We start from the raw sequence: 22,354 nt of genomic DNA, 5'->3' as shown, positions 1-22,354 counted from the left end.
TCCTTTTCCTTCCAGAACATTCATTGGCTTTTTCAACAGAACAGTAAAGATTAAATACCTGACAATGGTTTTTCCAACACAATCTAGCAGCTGTTTCAAATTCCATTTTGTGTATCTGTACTCATTTTCTTTCTGGAAGTCTGTAACATCTGCTGAAGTAAAATGTACTTGTATCTCTGCAAATTAAATTTATTGTAATCCTATGCAAATTTATTTCCTAACTGTGGTGGTGGGAGGGGGTCACTTATGCAAAGACCTTTTACCAGCCCATCCTAAAAAGGTCAAATATTTTTAAGTATTTCATCCTTTTAAGCTTACATCGCTTCTCTTTTACAGAATGCAGATGCTAGCTATGACTTCAGCAGCAATGATCCCTATCCATACCCTCGCTATACAAAGGATTGGTTTAACAGGTAATGTAGAGACAACCTGCTCATTCCTGCCGATGCCAAGAAACCATTAATGGATCATTGTATGATGCAGACTATACTTTGTTGCTGAACATGGTAAAAAGCTCAGTGGTGATCAATAACAGTGAAGAGCAGTATCTGTCTAGCTTTTGTTTATCATTGATTTTTTAAACACACATTTGAACGTACTTGGTAGAATAGTTCATTATCCATTTAAGATAGCATTTCTCTGTAAGAAAGCAAGGCAATATTTTGTTCATGTTTCTTACACTCAAAATTCTTCAGTCAATTATGGATTAATTATCTTGTAAACCTTGTTAAATTTTCTCCCGTCAATTTATAAAATAAGTGAAGCCCCTTTTTACTGGGTGTCTGTGAAAATGTGGCTCATTAACCCCTCACTAACAGCCACTGCACTCCACAGTCAGGAAACCACCTTTCTCTGGCTCTGTACGTCTAGGGTGTATATGACTTTGGTCCTGCCAAACCCGTGATATTGGGATGTCTCGCCCACCCAAACCCCGGTTTGTGTGAATCCTGTGTGATTTACTGCCCCCTATAATCGCCCATCAGCACAAAATAACAGAATGCACACTGCATACAATTATAGAGAAAGTGCATTTATGAACGTTAACAAAAGTGTTATTAAAGAAAAGAAAGAAAAAAAACAAAAAGGGCTCATTACAATTGAACAGTCAATTGTACACATAAGTCAGCGTTCATCTTGAAGTTGTCTGTAACTCGTGTGCTGGACCCTCAGTCTGTGTGAAAGTGTCTCAATGTCACTGGAAATCCATTTCAAACAGAGGGGCTCTTCCACGGGAGTATTGGTCTTTCCTCCTTGGAGCCATTCATCTGCACAAAACGCCTTGTGCAACCGGGACAGCTTCCTCAGCCGTCTTCCCTCCTGTCCTCTCCCAGCTCCCACCAAAAACACCTCAACCCACACCAGTGTCCATCACCAAACCCTCTGCGACCAGCATTCTCTAGAACCTTCTCCCAATTCCACCCTCCTGAGTGGATGACACACACATTCCTCAGCACCCTTTATCTTTAATGGTAGCCAGCAGAACACACTGCTTCTACAGAAGAACCATTACATGATATAACCTGCAACATTAGCAGTAAAACCTTTATCAGGGCCTCACATAAGCATTGCCCAAAAAGAAACACTTGCACAGATCTAAGGCAGTAGCAACAAAGATAATGCTGACTAAACAGCAATGACAAACCAGCAAAAATGATATTTCATGAAGAAATTTGATACAACCAAATAGTTTATAGATACCATTCAATATTTTTCACCACAGTTGCGATCCATTTTAAAACACTGTTGGAATTGAATAGTTAGTTGAGAACCTTCACTCCATCCTCAAAAAGCAGGATTTCCCAGTGGACAAACATGTTATTTCCAATCCCCATTCCCACCTGACATGTCTGTACATGGCCTCCTCTACTGCCACAATAAGGCCACTCTTGGGTTAGAGGAGCAACACCTCATATTCCATCTGGGTCGCCTATAAACTGATGGCATGAATATTGATTTCTCCTTCTGGTAAAAATAAATCCCTTCCATTTCTCCTTTTCTGTTCCCCATTCTAGCCTCTTAACCTCTTCTTCTCACCTGTCAATCACCTCCCCCTGGTGCTCCTCCTTCTTCCCTTTCTCCTATGGTCCATTCTCATATCCTATCGTGTTTATTCTTCTCCAGCTCTTTACCTTTTTTACATATCACCTCCCAGCTTTCTACCCCACCCCTACCCATCTGTCTTCACCTATCACCTTCTAGCTTGCACTCCTTCCCCTTCCCACACCTTCTTATTCTGGCTTCCACCTCCTTCCTTTCCAGTCCTGATGAAGGGCCTTGGCCCGAAACATCGGCTATTTATTCACTTCCATAGATGCTGCCTGACCTTCTGAGTTCCTCCAGCATTTTGCATGTGCTGTTTTGAATTTCCAACATCTGTAAAATCTCTTTATGTTTAGGTTTGGTCAAGCTTTTGAGTTTTGTTCAGACCAAACATCAGAATGGGGTTTGAAGTGTGATTTAAGTGACTTCCCTGTAGAAAAATTGTTGATGCCAGATGGAGTGGTTTGAGTATCTTAGAAACACTGATCTCTTGGGGTTTTCATGTACAACAGTCTCAAGAGTTCACAGATCATTGAGTGAAAAAAACATCTAGTAAGTGGCAATTCACTGGTTAAAAACACATTGTTAATGAGAGAAGTTAGGTGAAAGGTCAGGGTGGTTCAAGGTGACATTAACTCAGACAACCATGTGTAACAACAGTGGTGTGCAGACGAACATCTCTGAAAATACAGTGTGGTGAACCTTGAGGAGGATGGCCTACAGCAGCAGAAGACCACACCAAGTTCTAATCTTAAAGCCACTTTATTAAGTCCACTGAGTGCAAGTTCACATTGTCTGTTCTCATTCTACCAATGCAAATGTAATACTTCACATACCTTGCTATTACATTTCATTTGTCCTCTGCTCTTTATCTCCTTTAAGAACATCACAACCTTTTTCATATTTCACTGTGTTTCCAAGGTTTGTGTCTTCTGCACATTTAATTATTGTGCCTATGTACCCATGATCAAATTAGTTAAATATATTGAGGTAAGGTGTCATCCTGGTAATGACCACTGGAAATTTCACTATATATTCCCCTCCTGTACTCTCCCCTGAAAGATTCTGTAATGTGCCAACAAGCTGCCATCCACCATGTGCTGGGTTTCTCTGCTTGGTTTAATCACCTAACTACTTGAACATGCATGGAACTCTGATCTCTTCTCACACCCCCAACCCCCCTTCACCATCATGGGGGCTGTACCTGGACCGTTTCTGCAACATCTCCGTCTTTGGGTTCTAGCAAGCTTTGATATCAATGTACCCAGGTCAGACCCGTTTCTCTTCTTTTTGAAATTGGACTTCCTTCAGTTGACTATTTTAACCAATAAGTAGCCGGTATCCTTTTCCATAGCCAATTAATCACTGTTTTCTAGATATTCCTCCACTAATCCTTCATTTAACCTAGCTTGTCTCTCTGAACCAAATCCACCATTGTAGACCAAGGGGCTACCATACTACCTTAATAGTCTGTATGTATTGATCAAGAGCAATCTCCTCCACAAGTTTCACAAATTCCTCCTTTGCCCCTCGTGATATTGCTATTTATGGACAGTTTAAAACCCTGATTTCTACCACTATATGGTTCTGCACATCTGAGCAATTTCTTTACAATGTTATTCTTCCATGTCCTGCAAGGAGGAGTGAACCTTCTTGATCTGAGCTGTTGACAAGCAATACATCAGGGAATATATCCTTCTATCAATGAAAGACCACACCAACTGGCCATACAACTATTGTGCAAATACAAAAAAAGAAGAAATAATAATAATAATAAACAATAAATATTGAGAATGGAATGAGCAGTCTTTGAAAGTGAGTGTATAGGTTGTGGGAATGTTTTAGTGATGGTACAAGTGAAGTTATCCCCTTTGGTTTAGGGGCCTGATAGTTGAGGAGTAATAACTGTTCCTGAACCTGTTCAGTCATGAGGCTCCTGTACCTTCATGCTGATAGCAGCAGCGAGAAGGGAGCAGGGACTGGGTGCTGGGAGTCCCTGATGATGCATGCCATTTTCCTGCAACAATGCTGCATTTAGGTGTGCCCAGTGGTGGGGAGGGCTTTACCCGTGATGGACTGGGCCGTATACACTACTTCCTGCTATCCGTACAATACTACTCAGGTGTTGTATTACCTCGATGCTACTGCCTAGCTGTCCAATGGTTTTATTTATAATACGTGGTTGGCAGTTAATGGGAAAACATGTAACATACTAGCACATAATCATTGAGCAATGTTTAATTCATAACTGATCTATTAGCATTAATCAACAGTTTACTTACAGTGAGGGACTACTCATCTCAAACATAATCTACCTTAAATGTTATATGTCTGGGCACAATTGTTTTCTTCTTTACAATCTGATAAATTATAATGTACATTTCTTTGGTAATAATTAAGGCAGTTAGAGCGTTAATTATACTTTCTTATATTATGACCACAGGTAGATTTGGGGATTCATAAGGCCAATGGTAACTTGCCCGTCTTCCATTTCCACAGTTAAAATCCTTAATGAATAACAAATTATTAACCTCCTACTTAAATGGGTACCAATGCTTTCAAGATAACTGAACAAAAGAAGAGCAAAAAGAGACAGACATGTGGTCCACTGTTGATGAGCAATGTACTCAGGAGTGACGTCGTATTCTGAGACGGAAATGAAATTTGTTGATTCTTAACTTAAAGGAAGAGAAGTGTTGACTTTAAAAAATCTGCTGAACAAAAGGTGCCAGTGCCGTATTTATAAAGTAACTATTTTTAGAAGCAGAAAACGAACAAAGCAGGATCAATTTTGATTTGTGACTTTGGACTCTTCCTGTGCAGCCATGGGACGAGATGTGCTGGAGAAGTATCGGCTGCAGCCAATAACAATATATGTGGTGTTGGGGTGGCTTACTCCTCAAAAGTGGCAGGTATGGCATTTTCTTAAAACTAGGTTGAAGCCCTGCAATAGGGATTAAATAGAGGAGCGTCAGTATTACAACCAAACTGCTGATTTTATGTCTGAACAAAATGTGACATCGAGTAATCATGAGCTACATTTTTAGCAAGGTATACTTTCCTTAATGTCTGAATGTTGGTAATATTTTTATCTGAGTATATCCATGTATTCAAAAAAAGTTAAGTTGTTATAATATTTTACAAATTTCATTTTGAATGTAGTTTTCTATGATTTGGTATTACTCTGAACTAAAATGCAAACTGTATTACCATAGTAGTATTCAATAAAAATCTACAAAGAACGCTCTGTCCGTTCAGGCCTCCTGAGTTGCTGTGAGATTAGATTTGAGCAATTCTATGTGGATAATTTGACACAATTGGAGACTTTGAATGCTGGAGCTGTGGGAAATAGTAATTGCTTTGTTGGTGCAATGTAATTTTGCATTGTCCATTTTTAAAAAATCCTGTCATTAGTGTGCCACATGCTATGCTGGAAAAAGTAAACACGGTGGATGCCTTGCTCTTTATTTGCTATTATCATTTCCTTAGTATTTTCTGCATTATTATGTTGTATCTGCTAAGTGGGCAAATATTGCACTGTGACTAGTAGGTAATAGATAATGTCTTCTAACTGGAACACAAATGATAATCCTGTTATCTTTATCCCTCATTAGATTCAAACTTCACTGGAAATTAAAGCCGTTACATGCAATTTCAATACATTTCTTACATAGCACAAAATTTTAAAATCTGCTAACAAACATCAAATTGCAGTACCATACTGTAAACAAGGAACTACAGAAATGTTATAAAAAGCCCATTTACTAATGTCCTTTAGTAAAGGAAATGGGGATTAAAGGTGACTGCAGGCACACTAATAAGGTTGAATCTCTACACTTGATCAGGAACAAAAACAAATGTATAGACCACAATCTCCATATTGCATGAAAAATAAATGAAAATTATAAAACCATATGATTCCCAAAATATCTGTCTTTGTTCCTGGCACAAAATGGTAGTCTTAAATTATAAATCTCACAACCACCCCTGTCATCACAATGCATGCTGCATGAAAGGCTGACCTTCTGTTTCAAATACATCAAACAGAATTGGGATGTTTCATCTTCCACATTCAGTTTGCTGTCTCTGTTATGCCACATAATATCAGTAGGGGTATTTTTAATCATTGTTTGTCTGTATCAAATTATGAGGCTAAACTAACTTAATAGCTCGCTCTGATGTTGGTGTTAAAGATTGTTCATGTGGGTTAGTTAGCCCTAAAATTTTATTTAATTCCCAGTCAGACGATTTTCAAGTCAAAGGTGTCTAAAGGTGTGAAACTGCTGCTGGGGCAGAGAATTACAACATTTAAGCTACCGCCAATACTATTTCATCTCAGAACTAAATAATATTGAATTTATTCACTAATGATAAAATTGCTATGGAGTGGAAAACAATGGCAAATAATGTAATACACAATTCACCTTATCAGGCAACAAAACAGAGTGAATCAAGTTCTCATGAAGGAAACTTTATGACCTCATTTCATTCTCCACAGATGCTGAATGACCAATTTTTATCCCTATCATTTTCTGTTTTATTTCAGCTTTCCTGCTTATGCAATTTTATTTTTTGCTTTTCAAATACCGATCAATTTTCCTTCTAAGCATACAGTTTACCTGGTGTTCTATATAAACTGTGTGCATCACTTTATTTAGGAACAGTGAATGTGGATAATGGATACAGGAGCAAGATAAATATTTCCTTAATCCATCATTCATTGAAATTGTTAACTTTGACCTCAGAAGGTTCTCATCTACAGCCAAATTCAGATCTGCCATCTGCCCATTGAAACAAGTTTTCTCGACCTGAAGCATTATGTCTGTTACTCTCTCAATATGTTGCCTGAGTGTTTGCAACATTACCTGTGGTTCAGTTCTCTCCTCTTCTCTGTTCTAAGTGATTGACAGTGTATTCTATAATAATGAGCCAAAATCAGCAGTTACTCCCGAAAATGTGTGAGTTTTTAGTATTGGAAGGTAGAGGCTTCTGTCTGAGCAGAAACAGTTCTTGTGTTAGGGCGTGCTCCCCCCCACTACCAGACATCCAGATAGCATTATCATAAATTACAGGAGTATGACCAATCACCCAACTGTCTGCTGTGCTTTCTTGGGTTTACAGCTACTGTAAGGAGAGGAGATGAGAATCACTAGAAACGCAATCAACTTGGCTACCAACCTGACAGAAATTGGTACTGGTGTCTCTGACACCTCTAAATGATTGGGGCTTGAAAATTATTATCTTGCTCTGTTAAGCAGGGTAGAGTTCATGAAATGTATCATCAAAATTTTCACAAACAAATTATTAAAGAGAAAAGATTAAAGAGTGACCTTGTAAAGTACACCTGCAGTTTGCCGCAGTGCAACTGGCTGTCTGACATTATTGAAAGCCAGGGACCAGTGGGCCGAAATACCTGGGCAAGGCTTCCAGGTCTGAATCCATTCGCTCAAGGTCAGCTGCACAAAGGCTTGTGTGGTGAACTACATACACCTGTCTGGACACTCCTGTGGCTCCTCCCACAGACCCCTGTATAAAGGCAATCAGAGGCACTGCTCCTCCCTCAGTCTCCAGGATGTTGTGTGATGGTCTCTTGCTGTTGATAGTGCTCTCTTCCAGCTAATAAAAGCCTATCTCTCGCCTCACGTCTCCGAGAGTTATTGATGGTGCATCAGCCTGTTTATCAGGGAAATGGAATACCGCCACATGTCACCAGTCAGCTGTCGACTTTGGAAGATTCAGCTCTGAGATTCTGATTAAATCTCCCAACTATTTGCAATGCCTCCTCCTTAACTTTTTGTGATTTGTGTAAAGTTAAATCAATTAAATCTGAACTGGAAACTTTTATTTTTACATTCTTCAAAATATGCCTATTCAGATGCTGTGTTTCTGTTTAAGCTGTTGCTATTGCATTGAGAAATGGATTTGAAACTGTCTTTCAAATTGTCATTTAAAATCCTAAAGGCATTCGTATGCTGGACCAACCATTCATGACGGACATTATAGAAGCTTCTTCTATCAGTCACATGCCTCAAGTTATAGACATCTATAGTGCTAGTTGGGGGCCAACTGATGATGGCAAAACTGTAGATGGACCTCGTGAGCTGACTTTGCAAGCTATGGCGGATGGTGTTAATAAGGTAAGACATGGGCTTAGCGGATTTCATTGCTGAGGTCTATTTGAACTTATACAAACACAAATATGCCGATTGCCACCATAGATAAGAGGTGCAGAAAGGCCCACGGGAATAAATTTTGGAAGCAGTATAAAATGTTCAGCTACTACCATGTATTTAATGCTGTTAATGAAGTTCTGGGTGGATGATTTGTTTATTATGTGTTGCCATGTGGCAGAAATGTGTTAAGATGATATTGGTTCACCCTTACCTGTTTTTCAGGAAAGTGATCTGACACAAAACCTAAAAGATTATGTTGAGACAGCTGGGAAGAGTAAGATTTAAAGGCAATTGCATTCTCCCAAAGCTTTATTTTGTAAGAACCATGGTTTGCTTTAATCTGCAGAATTACCACACCTAGTTATATGTCACAGAAATTCTTGATCATAATATATTTTAGTGCAAATGACTGTGTAGAAATGGAAATTGTGCCCTTAGTGAGGTACTATAATAATCCTACAAGGGTTAGACTTGCCTTAGAGTGCTGCGGATAGGTATCAATTTGCCTTCTGCCACACAGTCCCTGATCCACCCTGCCAGTCCAGCCATGGCCAATCTGATGCCTGGAGTAAAGGAGTGTTGTGGTAGAATGGTTGCTTCAGTAGTTTTTATGTTGCTCATGGTACTAGAAGATATCTGGGCAGCCTGCAATACTTTGTAAGTAATTCTAATGCAGCTCTCCTGATATCAACAGCATAATAAGTAATATATAATAAATAATAAATACAATAATAAACAATAGTTATATAATAATAATAAGAAGAAGAAGAAGAAGAAGAAGAAGAAGTAATAGTATATAATAAATAATGGAGAGAAAGCAGGCACAGGGTTCTGAGTTGGATGATCAGCCATGATCATACTGAATGACGGTGCAGGCTCAAAGGGTCGAATGGCCTATTTTCTATGTTTCAATAATAATTTAAATAAAAACATGTGCCCAGTTGTCCAGGTACAATATTCCCTAACATTCATGCTGTGCAGCCTTGTGGTCCTATTTGTGTTGATTCATCTGTGTGGTGTGCTAAGGCTAAAATTAAATAACTACAGATACCAGCCTTTGTTCACATCCAATAAATGAAAAGAATAGAATGCGAGGTGCAAACAAATAATATTTTAGTATTTATTTAACTTCTCAAATGTATTAAATGGTTTGATATCTATTGAATAAGAAAGAGTTATGCCTTGCATTCAGGGGGTACTTTGTAGGATGTATGTGCAATAATTCTTTTTTGCATTTACAAGTTAGTTATGGTTCAACACCCCTGCCAAATGAATCTGAACAAGCATAGGTTTAGGCATAGTTGTCCGTGAGTTGCTGCAATGAGTGTGAAAGCATTATGTTGAATGTGTTATGTTATCATTGTAAACCAGATTTGGAGATTTAATTGTTTATGTGGTGAGTCAAGATGTTGCCCTTTTTCCTGTGGCTCCTGGGCTAAAAGCCAGACAAGACAGATGGTTTGAACGTTTTGTGTTTCTGCTAGTGATGCTGATGCCAAGGGAATTGAGCTATCTGACCAGTTCATGGGGGTTTTGCAAGATTAAGGCCCTTTTCTTCGTATGTACAAATGGAGGCAAATCAATCAATTTTTGGAGCAAACAAGATAATCAATCCTCCAGCATTTAGATGAGGCATCAATTAGAGGGATTTTGTCATATTCCCACTGTAGGCAGCTTCACACTGTTGGCTCCACAACGAAGCACATACACTATGAAAAGGATTACTGTTATCAACAATGTGAAACTAAACTTCCTCATGACTTGATCTTATAATTATCAGGGTTCGCTGCCTTTATTCACTGCTTTTGTGATATCTGTTTCATGGATATATTGGCTTCATGGATATATTGGCTTCCACAGTGCCAGCATTTCACCAGCATTGTCTGAGTCAAACTTTTGTTGCTCTGAACCTACATTACTCAATGACCCAGGGGTGGTATTTCTTGTGCTTGTTCTGGGTTTGACTGTTCTGCTCACAGCCCAACGGAGTGTGGGGTGGATGCTCCCTTTGCTTGGAGTGACTAGTTATGTAATTTTCAGGTATTTCTTGCAGCAGTCTATTTAAATATCAAAATAAAGCAACTGCCTCTCATTGGACAGAAAGTTGCCCAACATTGTACATGGACACAACCTTTAGACGTCAATCTCTATTTGAAAATCCATACCAAGGGAGACACTTGTATTTTCTCAGTCTACGTTCACTCTTATTTCTTCAAAGAACTTGATCAAACATGCTCTCCCTTTTTAAACTTCATGCTAATTAACTATTATTTCCATACATCTTTCCAAACATTCAGTATTTCAATTTTCATGTTAAGCCAACAATGTAAATCAAAAGTTGATGACTGATCAAACTCAGTCCCAGTTCTACCTGTGTTCAGAGCTGGTCTTGTATAACTTGCCTTTCCATGGACTTTATTGTTAGACTCCTTTGTATTTTCTTTGAGCGTACTGGCGATTTGTAAATATTATGCATTGATGCCAGCTTCCATTTTGCATCTTAAACTTGAGCATCCTTTTGACTTCTAAACACGTGCAAAAACTGAAGGAACTCAGCAGGTCAGGCAGCATCCGTGGAAGCAAGCAGTCAATGATTCGGGCCGAGACTCTTCGTCAGGACTGAAGGAGGAGGGGGCAGGGGTCCTATAAAGAAGGTGGGGGGAGGATGGAAGGTGCCAGGTGAAAAACTAATCAGAGGAAAGATCAAGGGATGGGGGAAGGGAAGCAGGGAGGGGATAGGCAGACCCGACGCAGAATGGGGGACTGCTTTGTCGAGCACCTCCGCTCCGTCCACCACAACAGACAGTATCTCCCGGTTGCCACCCACTTCAACTCTGCTTCACATTTCCATTCAGATATGTCCATACATGGCCTCCTCTACTGCCATGATGAGGCCAAACTCAGGTTGGAGGAGCAACACCTCATATACCGACTGGATAGTCTCCAGCCCCTTGGTGTGAATATCGAATTCTCCAACTTCCGGTAATTCCCCCCCTCTCCCTTCCCCCATCCCACCTTCACTCTGTCTCCTCTTCTAGCTGCCTATCACCTCTCTCATGATTCTGCCTTCTTCTACTACCCCTTACATACAGTGCTTTCCCCTTAGATTCCTTCTTCACCTCTCCTGCCTATCCCCTCCCTGCTTCCCCTCCCCCACCCCTTGATCTTTCCTCTGATTGGTTTTCCACCCTCCCCCCACCTTCTTTATAGGGGCCCTGCCTCCTCCTTCTTCAGTTCTGATGAAGAGTCTTGGCCCGAAATGTTGACTGCTCGTTTCCACAGATGCTGCCCAACCTGCTGAGTTCATCCAGCTTGTTTGTACGAATTTATTTGACCACAGCATCTGCAGTGTACTTTGTGTTTACTTTTGACTTCTAGTAGTGCATTGTGTCAACTGTTCAGTGCTCAGCTCTGGTTACATATTTCATACTTTCTTACCAAATAGAAGGAGGCCAATCAGCCAATAGATTTTATTCTCAATCTCATAGAAATCCCAGTTCTCTAATTCTTTCTCTGTAATGTACTCTCTCACACATGCTCATGAACAACCAACAACCCCCACCCTTCCTTTACTTTCTCCATCTACCTGCTTATTCTGTGGGTAATTGGCAGCAGAGAATTGACTTTAACAGTCAGCATTTGTATCTTTGAGATGTGGGAGGAAACTGGAGCACCTGGAATTCCTGTAGTCTCAAGGAAAAACATTTACAAAATCCACAGAGGCAACACCAGAGGTCAGAATTGAACCAAAGTCCCAGAGCTGAGAACTCATACTATACATGGTGGTTTCATTTATTCATTCACTATTAGTTGTGTTTCTTCAACTACTGGTCCTCTGAGCTTCACTATCTTCTTCCTACCAGAATGCACATTTTCTCCTAGAGTACTGAGACCTGAAACAAGATTTGGCCCATGTCATTCATTACTAGGGCCTGCATTTCATTCTGTCCTCGCTGTGCTTGATTGATTTACTCCGCTTCCTTTGCCTTTTCACCTAATCTTATCACAGTCATTTTAAGTAGCTTTCCTTCTTTATATTTCTGTCATTTTATAATTTGGTTTACTGGCCCATAATCAATTTCATTTTTATTAAAGCTATTGTACTCTGACCTGTAGGGATTTAAATATGTTTTATTGAAGGCAGACATTAAATATGTTTAACTTTAGGAAGGCCCGCATGCCCTTGCATGGTAGTATGTTCAGTGACCTGCCAAATGTTTGCAATACAGTCAGTGCAAACAAAACTGGGATTTATAATAAGTGACAAGCACATGTGGGCATTAAAGAATTTCTGGTAAATTGTCGGTAAATCTACTATCATTAATCTGCAGTTTTTTTCAACATACTGCCATTATTGAATTCTATCCTTTTAACAATATTTTAAAGATGTTATCATTATTTTTTCTTCAAGTAATCCATGGCTAATGATTTTTGTAGCCATTTTCTCTGGCATTGATATCTTCTTGTCATTTTCATCCTCAGTGCAAGAGGATAACAACAGAGAGGGTAGGACCATTCAAGGATAAAGGGGAACATTTTCTTGGATTCTGAGGATGTGGATGAAGTCCTTAATAAGTGTTTAACATCATATTTATTGTGGAGAAGGACATGGAGGTTATGTGTATTGTTATGGTAGGGCATTTTGAAGTAAAGGAGGGTGTGCTAGATCTTTTAAAGAGCTGTAAGGTGGATAAGTGCCCAGGAACTGATGGGACATACCTAGGTTATTGAGAGAGACAAGAGAAGAGATTGCTGGTGCCTTGACCAATATCTTTGTGTCCTCTTTGGACACGATTCTTAACAGTGTTGATGAGGAGAAGGATCTTGGATCCAAGTTCACAACTCCCTGCATGTTGCCATAGTGGTTGATAAGGGTGGTTAAGAAGGCATATAGCATGTTTTCCTTTAATAGTCAAAGCACTGAGTGCAAAAGCCAGGAAGTTATGCTGCAGCTTAGTAAATATAGTTAGGCCACATCTGAAGTATTGCATGCAGTTCTGGTTGCCCCATTATAGGAAAGTTATTGAAGGTTTGGAGAGGAGGTAGAAGAGGTTTACCAGGATGCTGCCTAGAGGGCATGTGCTGTAATGAGAGGCTCGACAAACTTTGGTTGTCTCCTCTGGAACTGCAGAGGTTGAGGTGAGATCTCATAGAGGTTTATAAGACTATTCAAGGCATAGATAGTGGAGACAGAGCAAATCTTTTCTCCCAGGGTTGAAATATCTAATACCAGAGGGCATGCATCTCAGGTGAGAGGGGGTAATTTCAAAGAAGACGTGAGGGGCAAGTATTTTTTTAACACAGAGAGTGTTGGGGGCCTGGAATGCATTGCCTGGGGTGGTCATAGAGGCAGAAACTTAGGGGACCTTTTAAGAAATGTTTAGATAGGCACATGAATGTGAGGAAAATGGAAGCATTAGGACATTGTGCAGGCAGAAGAGATTAGTTTAGTTGGCCACTTGATTACTAATTGAATTGGTCTGGCACAACTTTGTGGGCCAAAGGGCCTGTTCTTGTGCTGTGGTGTTCTGTGTTCTATTGCAATACAAGCAGAAGTCAGAAAATCTAGAATAGCACATTTTCCACAAACAGCGTATTACAGCCAATGAACTTCATTGATGAGCAGTTAACCATACAACATAGAAATACAGAGCCAGTTTATGCAGTGTAAGCTCCCCATCACAACAGCATAAAGGCCAGGTCAGTGTTTTTTTTAGTGGGGTTGATCAAGGGACAACCTCATTCCCAGGATACTGGGAAGAACACATCAGAATAGTGCCCTGGGGTTTTTGGTGTCTCCCAGACAGGGTCTTGATCCAATGTCCCATCCAAAAGTAGTAAAGGAAGAACCTGACTGTACACAGATCTCCTCCCGCTGTGGTGCTTTGCCTCTGTTTGATAAGCAAAGCAAGGCATTTAACCTGACAGCTGACTTCTTTGTCGTAGGGTCGGAATGGAAAGGGAAGCATTTACGTCTGGGCTTCGGGTGATGGGGGCAGTTACGATGACTGCAATTGTGATGGCTATGCATCAAGCATGTGGACCATTTCCATCAACTCTGCTATCAATGATGGGAGGACAGCACTTTATGATGAAAGCTGCTCCTCAACCCTTGCATCTACATTCAGCAATGGCAGGAAGAGGAACCCCGAGGCCGGTGTGGTGAGCCTTGATATTATTGTTCAACTCGGGCTTCTTTGTGTAGATAGCAGCTGTTTCTTTGTTGGATTTATTTTCAAAATGCACAACTGAGAGTACTGCAGAGGCTTTTGTTGATAGCATGTATAATTGAAGACCCTTGGTATGTGAGAGATGAGCTGTTTACTTAGGTAAATGATCTAATTATTATTTTTAATTGCTTTATGAAAGGCAACGACTGATCTGTATGGGAACTGTACTCTTCGCCATTCTGGAACATCTGCCGCAGCACCAGAAGCCGCTGCTGTCTTTGCTTTGGGTTTGGAAGCTAAGTACGTAGGGACAATTATATTTATGCTGTTAAACTTACATCCCGATTAACCACTCCTCTTTTACATGACACCATATTCACTCATTTTAAAGTTCAATGAGATTCTGCAGACTGTCGTTGGGTGTATAAAAGTGCGACTTAAAACACTTTCCGTATATAAAAATGCTTTGACATAGGATGAGGCCATTCAGTCTATGGGAGCTAGTTTCCCACTGACTTAATTCATGGCCATACTGAATATACCATGACTACCTTTATTCAGGTTGGGTACCATAAACCTTGAAATTCCCAAACCTAAGATAATTCCATTAATCTGTTTTAAGTTGCTGAACCTCACAATCAATAATATTATAACAAAAAAACCTATTAGATTACCACTAAACTCTGCATGAAGGAGTTCTTCATGACATTTCGCCATTTCCTGTAAATAGCTTTGTTCCAGATTTATTGTTAAGTTTCCTTGCACCGGACTCCGTTATCCATAAACATAGAATGGAACAGCAGAGGAACAATCCCTTTTGGGCCAACATGTCTGTGCTAATCATGTTGCTCGTCTAACTAGTCCCACCTGCCTACATACAGTCCACCTACTTCTATTTCATTTAACTGTCTAAATGCCTCTTGAACGCTGCCATCATATCTACTTCTACCACCTCCCCTGGCAGCTGTGTAGAAAAAAATTTGCCCTGTGTATCGCCTTACAGCTTTCCATCCTCACCGTAAACTCAATGCTTGACACTTCCACCCTGAGATAAAGACTCTGACTCACAAGGGCAGTTTCTCTTTAAGAAAATGCAGTTGCTGGGCTGGGCTGCAGGAAAAACTGAAATGAAGGACACTCACCTACCATCTTCCTAGCTAACGTAGAGTCTCCTGGAAAAAAAAATGAATACCTCAGAGCAAGAGTGCAGTACCAGAAGGACATCAGGGACTGCAGTGTACTTTGCTTCACAGAGACGTGGGTCACCTCCAGCATTCCAGGTTCCTCCCCTAGTGCTTCAGCCTGAAGGCTTCAGCTTCTATCGCACAGATGGGACAGCAAGGTCAGGTAAAGGCAGAAGTTGCAGCATTTGCTTTATGATTAACTTGTTATATGCACAGACATGGAGACTCTGCGTCAGTGTGGCTTCCCCCGTGTCATCTGTTCTATCTGCTGAGGGAGTTCTCCGCCATCATCCTGGTAGTGATGAACATTCCACCCCTGGCCAACATCTGGCAGGTACTAGAGAAGCTGAGCACCTTGATCAACAGTCATAAGTCAGCTCCTCCTAATGCCTTCCCTATCATTGTGGAGACTTTAACCAGGACAGCTTGGAGAAGTCTCTGACCAACTACCAGCAACATGTCACCTGTGGAACTGGAAGAGCCAACACACTGGACCATTGTTATACAACCATCAAGAATGCCTACCGTGCTAACCCATGCCTGCACTTTGGCAAGTCCAGTCACCTGGCTGTACTCCTACCCCGGGCGTACAGGCAGAGACCGAGGACTGCAGCACCGGTGGTGAGGATTGAGAAGGCATTGTCAAGCGAGGCAGAGGAGCATTTACAAGACTGCTTTGAATTGCTTGACAGGACCAAATTCAGGGCTTCATCTTCAGATCTGAATGAATATGCCGAGGTTGTCACTGACTTCATTAAGACCTGTGTGGATGAGGTGTGCTTTGGAAAACATACTGGGCATACCCAAACCAGAAGCTGTGGATGAGCAAGGAGATTTGCAACCTGCTCAGATCTAAATATAAGACATTTAAGAACAGTGATCTGAAACTCTGGAGGGTTGTACTTGGACTTCTTCTCCTTATGCACAACCCTAGAGGTCCTGCTTTGTAACTTTCTCCCGAACTCCCTAAATCCCCTTTGTCAACTCTCACCCCCCTTCCTCCTTAGATGATAGTGCCAATATGGACAATGTCTTCTGGGTACTCACCCTCCTCTTTCAGAATGCCTTATGCACAGGTGGGCTTCGCAATGATAGTTTGGAGACAACAAAGCATTACGGAAACAAGCCAGCATAAAAGACAAATACCGCCTCTCAGAAAACTTGTAACAATGAGAATAGTTGGTGGTAGATGGGGGAAGGGTGTGGTGAGGGGTATGTAAGGAAGGTAACAATTAATAACCAAATACAGAGTGTTCATTCAGTGGGATAATAGTACTAAAATGAATCACGGAGGCACCTTGAGCTGGCTTTCAATCTGTCACCTCCGAGATGATTGACAGTTTTGTCAATTTTTGAGGCAGCTCACGATGGAAGGTAAAGGTCAGCTCAGGTCAGAGTGCGGGCTATGAGTACTTCCGTAAATCTGGAATCAGAACACAAGGAGACCATTCAAGCTGCACTTTATTTACTTAGTTTTCTGACCTAACAACAATCGCCTCAAGTGCATTAACTATCCCCACTGAACCAGACAACCCACCACTCTCCAACCAAGAACACCTCTGTTCACTGTCTTATTGCCCAGTCCAGTTGCAACTGCTACCGACCAACTCAGGGTTTCAGATGGGGAATTGTCCACTGGTACGATAAGGCTGTTTAAATTTGCCACATGTCTGAACAGATACTCTGGACAACATAGCCACTCCAGTGACCATTTTCTACATCTGCCCCTCGAAAGAGATTTTTCTCCTACATTGTGATATCCTTTATCTTGATAGCACAAAATTCACAAAACACATACAAAATATAGTAAATCATTCATTTTGAAAGTTACTTAAAATTGCATTACACCTCTCTTGATTTCAGGCTGTTCTAAAGTACTTAACTACAATGGCCAGATAATCTGTTTTATTGATGATGTTTGTGGAAAAATATTGGTCAGATCTCTCAATCTTCCCTGCACTGTCTACACAGGAAGGAGAAAGGGTTCACTTGATCGTTGGAAAGCAGCACTTCCAGCAAACTTTGTACTGGGTTATTAGTTTAAAGTTTTATGTTCACATCTTGGAAGTGGATCATGCCTCCATGGCCTTGTGTCCTTTATGTCAAACCAATTCAGTAACAACTCAAACTCATTTAATTTTACAAAATTTTTTTTTGGTAGGTTGAACCATGTTTTCTTTTCAGTTATTTCCCATTCTTACATCACTGATTATTATTAGCTATGGGTCTATTTATAAATTATATGTATAAAATTCATGACTGATGCTCCAGTGTAATTCTGAAGGAGCACTGCAGTACTGGAGGAGCTGCCTTTGAGCTGCAAAGTTATATATAAATGATACTATAGTGCTATCTAGGCGAAATGCAGAGTAGCCATTTCTGATGCATTTGCTAATTTCTCCCTCAGTCAAAATAGGTTATTTTATCATTAAAGCAATGCTGTTTGTGGTCTCTTGATACAAGTTGTTTGCCTTTTTCCTTGCCTTATAACATGGGAACAACTCAAAAGTTATTTGATAGTTGCTATGCGCTTGGTGGCTTTGAAAGTCACTGCCTAAGTTCAGTTACTTCCTTCTGATGGCTGCTTCTGATGACGGCCATGCAAACTGATACAATACAACTGACACTCTTCTGTCTTTCAGTCCGAATCTAACGTGGCGAGACATGCAACATCTGACTGTGCTGACGTCCAAGCGCAATCAGCTGCACGATGATGTCCATAAATGGAGAAGAAATGGTGTGGGTCTAGAGTTCAATCACCTCTTTGGTTATGGTGTTCTTGATGCTGGAGCTATGGTGAAAATGGCCAAAGACTGGAAAACAGTTCCTGAAAGGTTCCACTGTATTGGAGGATCGATTCAAGAACCTCAGTAAGTAGTGGCCTCCTTTGTTCTGTTCCAAATGTGGTCCCATGAGACTTTAAAAACCTATTGAAACATAGCAATAAGTTTACACTTGTGTCTTCATATCAGATCCTTTTTATCATCAAGAAAAAATAACTGCTTGCTTCTCTTTACATCAATGAAACAATTACAGGTACTTCCTTTCTAATCTTCTCCACAATAAATTATTATGTAGGCAGAAATTTGCCTGAAATCTCTCTCAGCCCCTTTTATTTTATGGTCCTTTGGTACTTGAAGTTATGCTCCTATTAACTTCCCCAACATAAAAATAAAAATTTCAGTAAGTTCATTATGAAATATTTTCAAGAGTACAAGCCCAATGTTCCTTATCTACCTTCACACCCATACTTTAGCCCCTAAGGGAGCCACAGATGACACAGGGGTTGAATTCATCAAGTTATTGAAGTTAAAAAATTAATTGTGTAAATAAGTTACGTTGAATTGTTCTATACTTAAATTCTCACAATTGTGATTTCAATGTGTATCGTAGGAATGAAAATCGTGCATTGGGGCAGACAGCTGCCTACAAATTCCATTCCTTTAACACTTCTGTGGTACAGTTGACCCTGACTGTAATCAACCTCACAGAATGGTAATACTCCTCTAACAATTTTAGTGTTAAGTCACAACATGCTTGCCAAACTCATGGCCAACAACTTTTGAAAAGAGATTCAGATATGTCCCTGAATATCTTAATTTACACCTTGGCTTTGGCATGGCATTCATCATGCTGGTTTTTGATAAGTACAGTCCAGTTAGCCCTTTTCCCTCACTCTTGTACCCCTGAGCTATTTCTTACCCTTAAATATTTATTTATTTTTAAAGACCTCTTTTAATCTGCTTCTACCACCCTTTCAAGCAGAGTGTCCTGGTCTTAATAACTCACTGTGAGGATATTTTTCCTGTAAACATTCAGGAGTTTGGATCTTGGAATCTTTAACAATTCAAGAACTAGTGATATTTTAAAGCAGACTCAAGTACACACAATGTAAAGGAAAAGACATTTGTCCAATCGAAACTACTGGTCAAGAAGACATGGAGCTACAAATTCTGTCACAGTCATGGCTCAGGCTTAAACACAATAGATTCTGCAGATGATGGAAATCCAGAGCAGCATACACAAAATGCTGGAGGAATTCAGTAAGTCAGGCAGTAGCTATGGAAATTAATAAACAGTCAACATTTCAGTCCAAGTCCTTTCAGTCCTGATGAAGGGTCTTGACCCAAAATATGTCTGTTGATCCATTTCCATAGAAGCTACCTGACCTACTGACTTCCTCCAGCATTTTGTGTGCGTGGCTCAGAATGAATTGTTTTTAGGCTCACACGGATGGTTTTTGGGCAAGAGAAGGGAATTAGGGGTTAGATTTTGGTTTAGGGACAGGATTGTGGGGGAAATTAGAGGCCAGGCTGGAGTCTAGTACTCCACTCTGCATTTGAAGGACAACGACGCAGATGTGGGACATCCATGGTCAGATGTCAGGCCAGCAGACCAGTGAGAATGAGGGCTAGTGGCGCCTCCTGGGTCAGCGAAATCAGAGTTCCATGCAGGCAGGCGGTATAAAAGACAGTGACTCTCTAGGTACGCGAATCAGTAAGACTGGAATTTGAGGCCTAGTGTTCAGGATCCAGTCATCAGCAAGTCTAGAGTTTGTGGCCTAGTATTTGGGGTCCTTATCCAGGGTCCTCCTGGGTCAGTGCCAAAGACTGAAGTCCATTGGTCAATGGTAAGTCAGCAGAAGACTGTGTCTGTGAGTCTGTGCAAGTCCATTGGGGAAGTCGAAGCCCACTCTTTGCAAATCCACGAGTCCACAGGAAGCTGAAGGTGGCTTGTTCCGAGGGTGGAGGACTGTGTATATGCGTGGCTGAGTGGGTGGGAAGGAGGATCAGGCCTTGTTTTTCTGTTGTTCTGTTGCTTGATGTGTTCTGCCAAGCAATGTGGGTGTGCTATATTGGCACCAGAATGCATAACAGCACTTCCAAACTACCCCATCACATTGTTAGATTGTGTTGGTTGTTAATTTCACTGTATGTTTTGATGTCTGTGTGAGAAATAAATGAATCAGAATGGTTCCCTATTGAATATGTAAACGGTACATTGTGCAGAGTTTGTTGTGCATATTGCTAAGGAAGCATTTACTGTGTACAGTCCAAGAAGAATTACTGTATCCAGAACTCTGCGTAGCACCTTTCCCATAGGAAGTGGTGGAATAATCCTCTTAGTGTACTGCTACGTGTAATGAATGATTTTAATTTCACCACCCAAGCAGTTACCCGAGTTACATTTGCAGTGCTGAAACAGGGTGGTTAATCTACAGTTAGACACCTTAATAACAGCTTAGGCCTCAAACTAGATTAGTTAGACTGAAAAACAGAACAAATGAAAAAAAAATTGGTGGCTGAAGAAACAAATTAGTTTGTTTCAAAAACTGAACTGTCATGAAGCTTTGTGTTGCACTGAAGGAGAAAGTTTCCTGCGGCTAAAGAAAAAGAACGGATTGATTGTTAGATTAACTTTAGTTACAAAGTGTTTTTTATAATAACCATTGTGACAAAGCCTCTACAGTTATATTGTATTCACAGGTTTATTGTCATGATGGATGTATCTTTGACTTCTGGAATCCCAGATAATAGTTATTTATCTGTCTGGCAGCTTTTATGCATTTGGCAGGCTTTATCGGGTAGTCCTGAAGAAGGGTTTTGGCCCGAAACATTGACTGTTTATTCATTTCCATAGATGCTGCCTGACCTGCTGAGTTTCTCTAAGACATTGTGTGCGTTGCTTTGTCAGGTAGAAAATTGTCTTGGTTATCCAGTGCTAAATTTGGCGCAGTAGATTGTCAGCTACCTATTGTGTTTCCCCTCACTGGAAGGGACCAGATGGCAGGATAGTGTAAGGTAATACTCTTGCATTTGTTTAGCACTAAGCTCCAAATTCAAGTATTTATGCTGCATGTTGGTGCCTTTGGACTTACCTTAAGGTAAGTCGCAAATTTTTCTGGGATGTGATGTGACCAGGTTTCCTTGATCATGTCTTATGAGGCAAGGATTTCAGAGATGCAATTTAAGGGGAAAAGGCTGATATTCACCTTAATACTCAATGCTAGGTCTCTCCAGAGAACTCCTAGGGCCTACTTGGTCAGAGAGGAAGAAGACTTATTCAAATCATAACAAGATGATATTTCACATGAGCTGCTTCTTACCCATCATCACTGTGCTGTTCTTGGTAAAGTGATCCAAATAGTTCCACTGTCCTATTCCCCTAGAGCAGGGGTCAGCAACCTTTACCACTGAAAGAGCCACTTGGACCTGTTTCCCACAGAAAAGAAAACACTGGGAGCCGCAAAACCCGCTTGACATTTAAAATGAAATAACACTGCATACAACGTTTTGTTTTGCCTTTATGCTATGTATAAACAAACTATAATGTGTTGCATTTATGAAATTGATGAACTCCTGCAGAGAAAATGAAATTACATTTCTGCATGCAACAAAAACATTTTGAACTCCGAAAAAAAGACGTTACTTTTAAGTAAAATACTCAACGTCTATTTGAGTCCTTGTATTTATGAAAAACACCAAACTTAAATTTGCCGCCAGCAGCAAACCAAAAATAACGTCAGCCAGCTGTCAACCTGAAAAATAAAAGGACTATTTCACTGAACAATGAAAACATATGAATATACGTAAAATAATAGGCAATTAAAATATTTATCATACTTGTTCAGGTTGACTCACACCTGACAATGCAGTCGTATTTAGTAGGGATGGATCGATGCTTAGGGGAGTGACCGGGAAGGATAATGTGTTTTTTTCCTCTCTGAACTCACAGAAGCGTTTCCCAAACGATGTTTGCATTGCGATGATTGCAGAATGTAAATACT

The 22,354-nt window shown here is 40.4% G+C and overlaps 1 protein-coding gene across 1 annotated transcript in view; it reads left to right on the top strand.

Annotated features, from left to right (window-relative positions):
• The window catches only part of pcsk2 (proprotein convertase subtilisin/kexin type 2), a 71,050-nt gene that overhangs the window by 44,337 nt on the left and 4,359 nt on the right, over positions 1–22,354 (top strand). Inside the window, exons 6-11 of the mRNA XM_059985360.1 lie at positions 337–413; positions 4,864–4,952; positions 8,002–8,177; positions 14,160–14,375; positions 14,583–14,683; positions 18,210–18,437. Coding sequence (XP_059841343.1) covers positions 337–413; positions 4,864–4,952; positions 8,002–8,177; positions 14,160–14,375; positions 14,583–14,683; positions 18,210–18,437 — 887 coding nt within the window. The remainder of the gene's footprint in view (positions 1–336; positions 414–4,863; positions 4,953–8,001; positions 8,178–14,159; positions 14,376–14,582; positions 14,684–18,209; positions 18,438–22,354) is intronic.

This window comes from Hypanus sabinus, chromosome 12 (assembly GCF_030144855.1).
Source record: "Hypanus sabinus isolate sHypSab1 chromosome 12, sHypSab1.hap1, whole genome shotgun sequence".
In the NCBI taxonomy this organism is placed as follows: Eukaryota; Metazoa; Chordata; class Chondrichthyes; order Myliobatiformes; family Dasyatidae; genus Hypanus; species Hypanus sabinus.
Note: the sequence above shows the minus strand (reverse complement) of the source record. Positions and strands in the feature narration are given on the sequence as shown.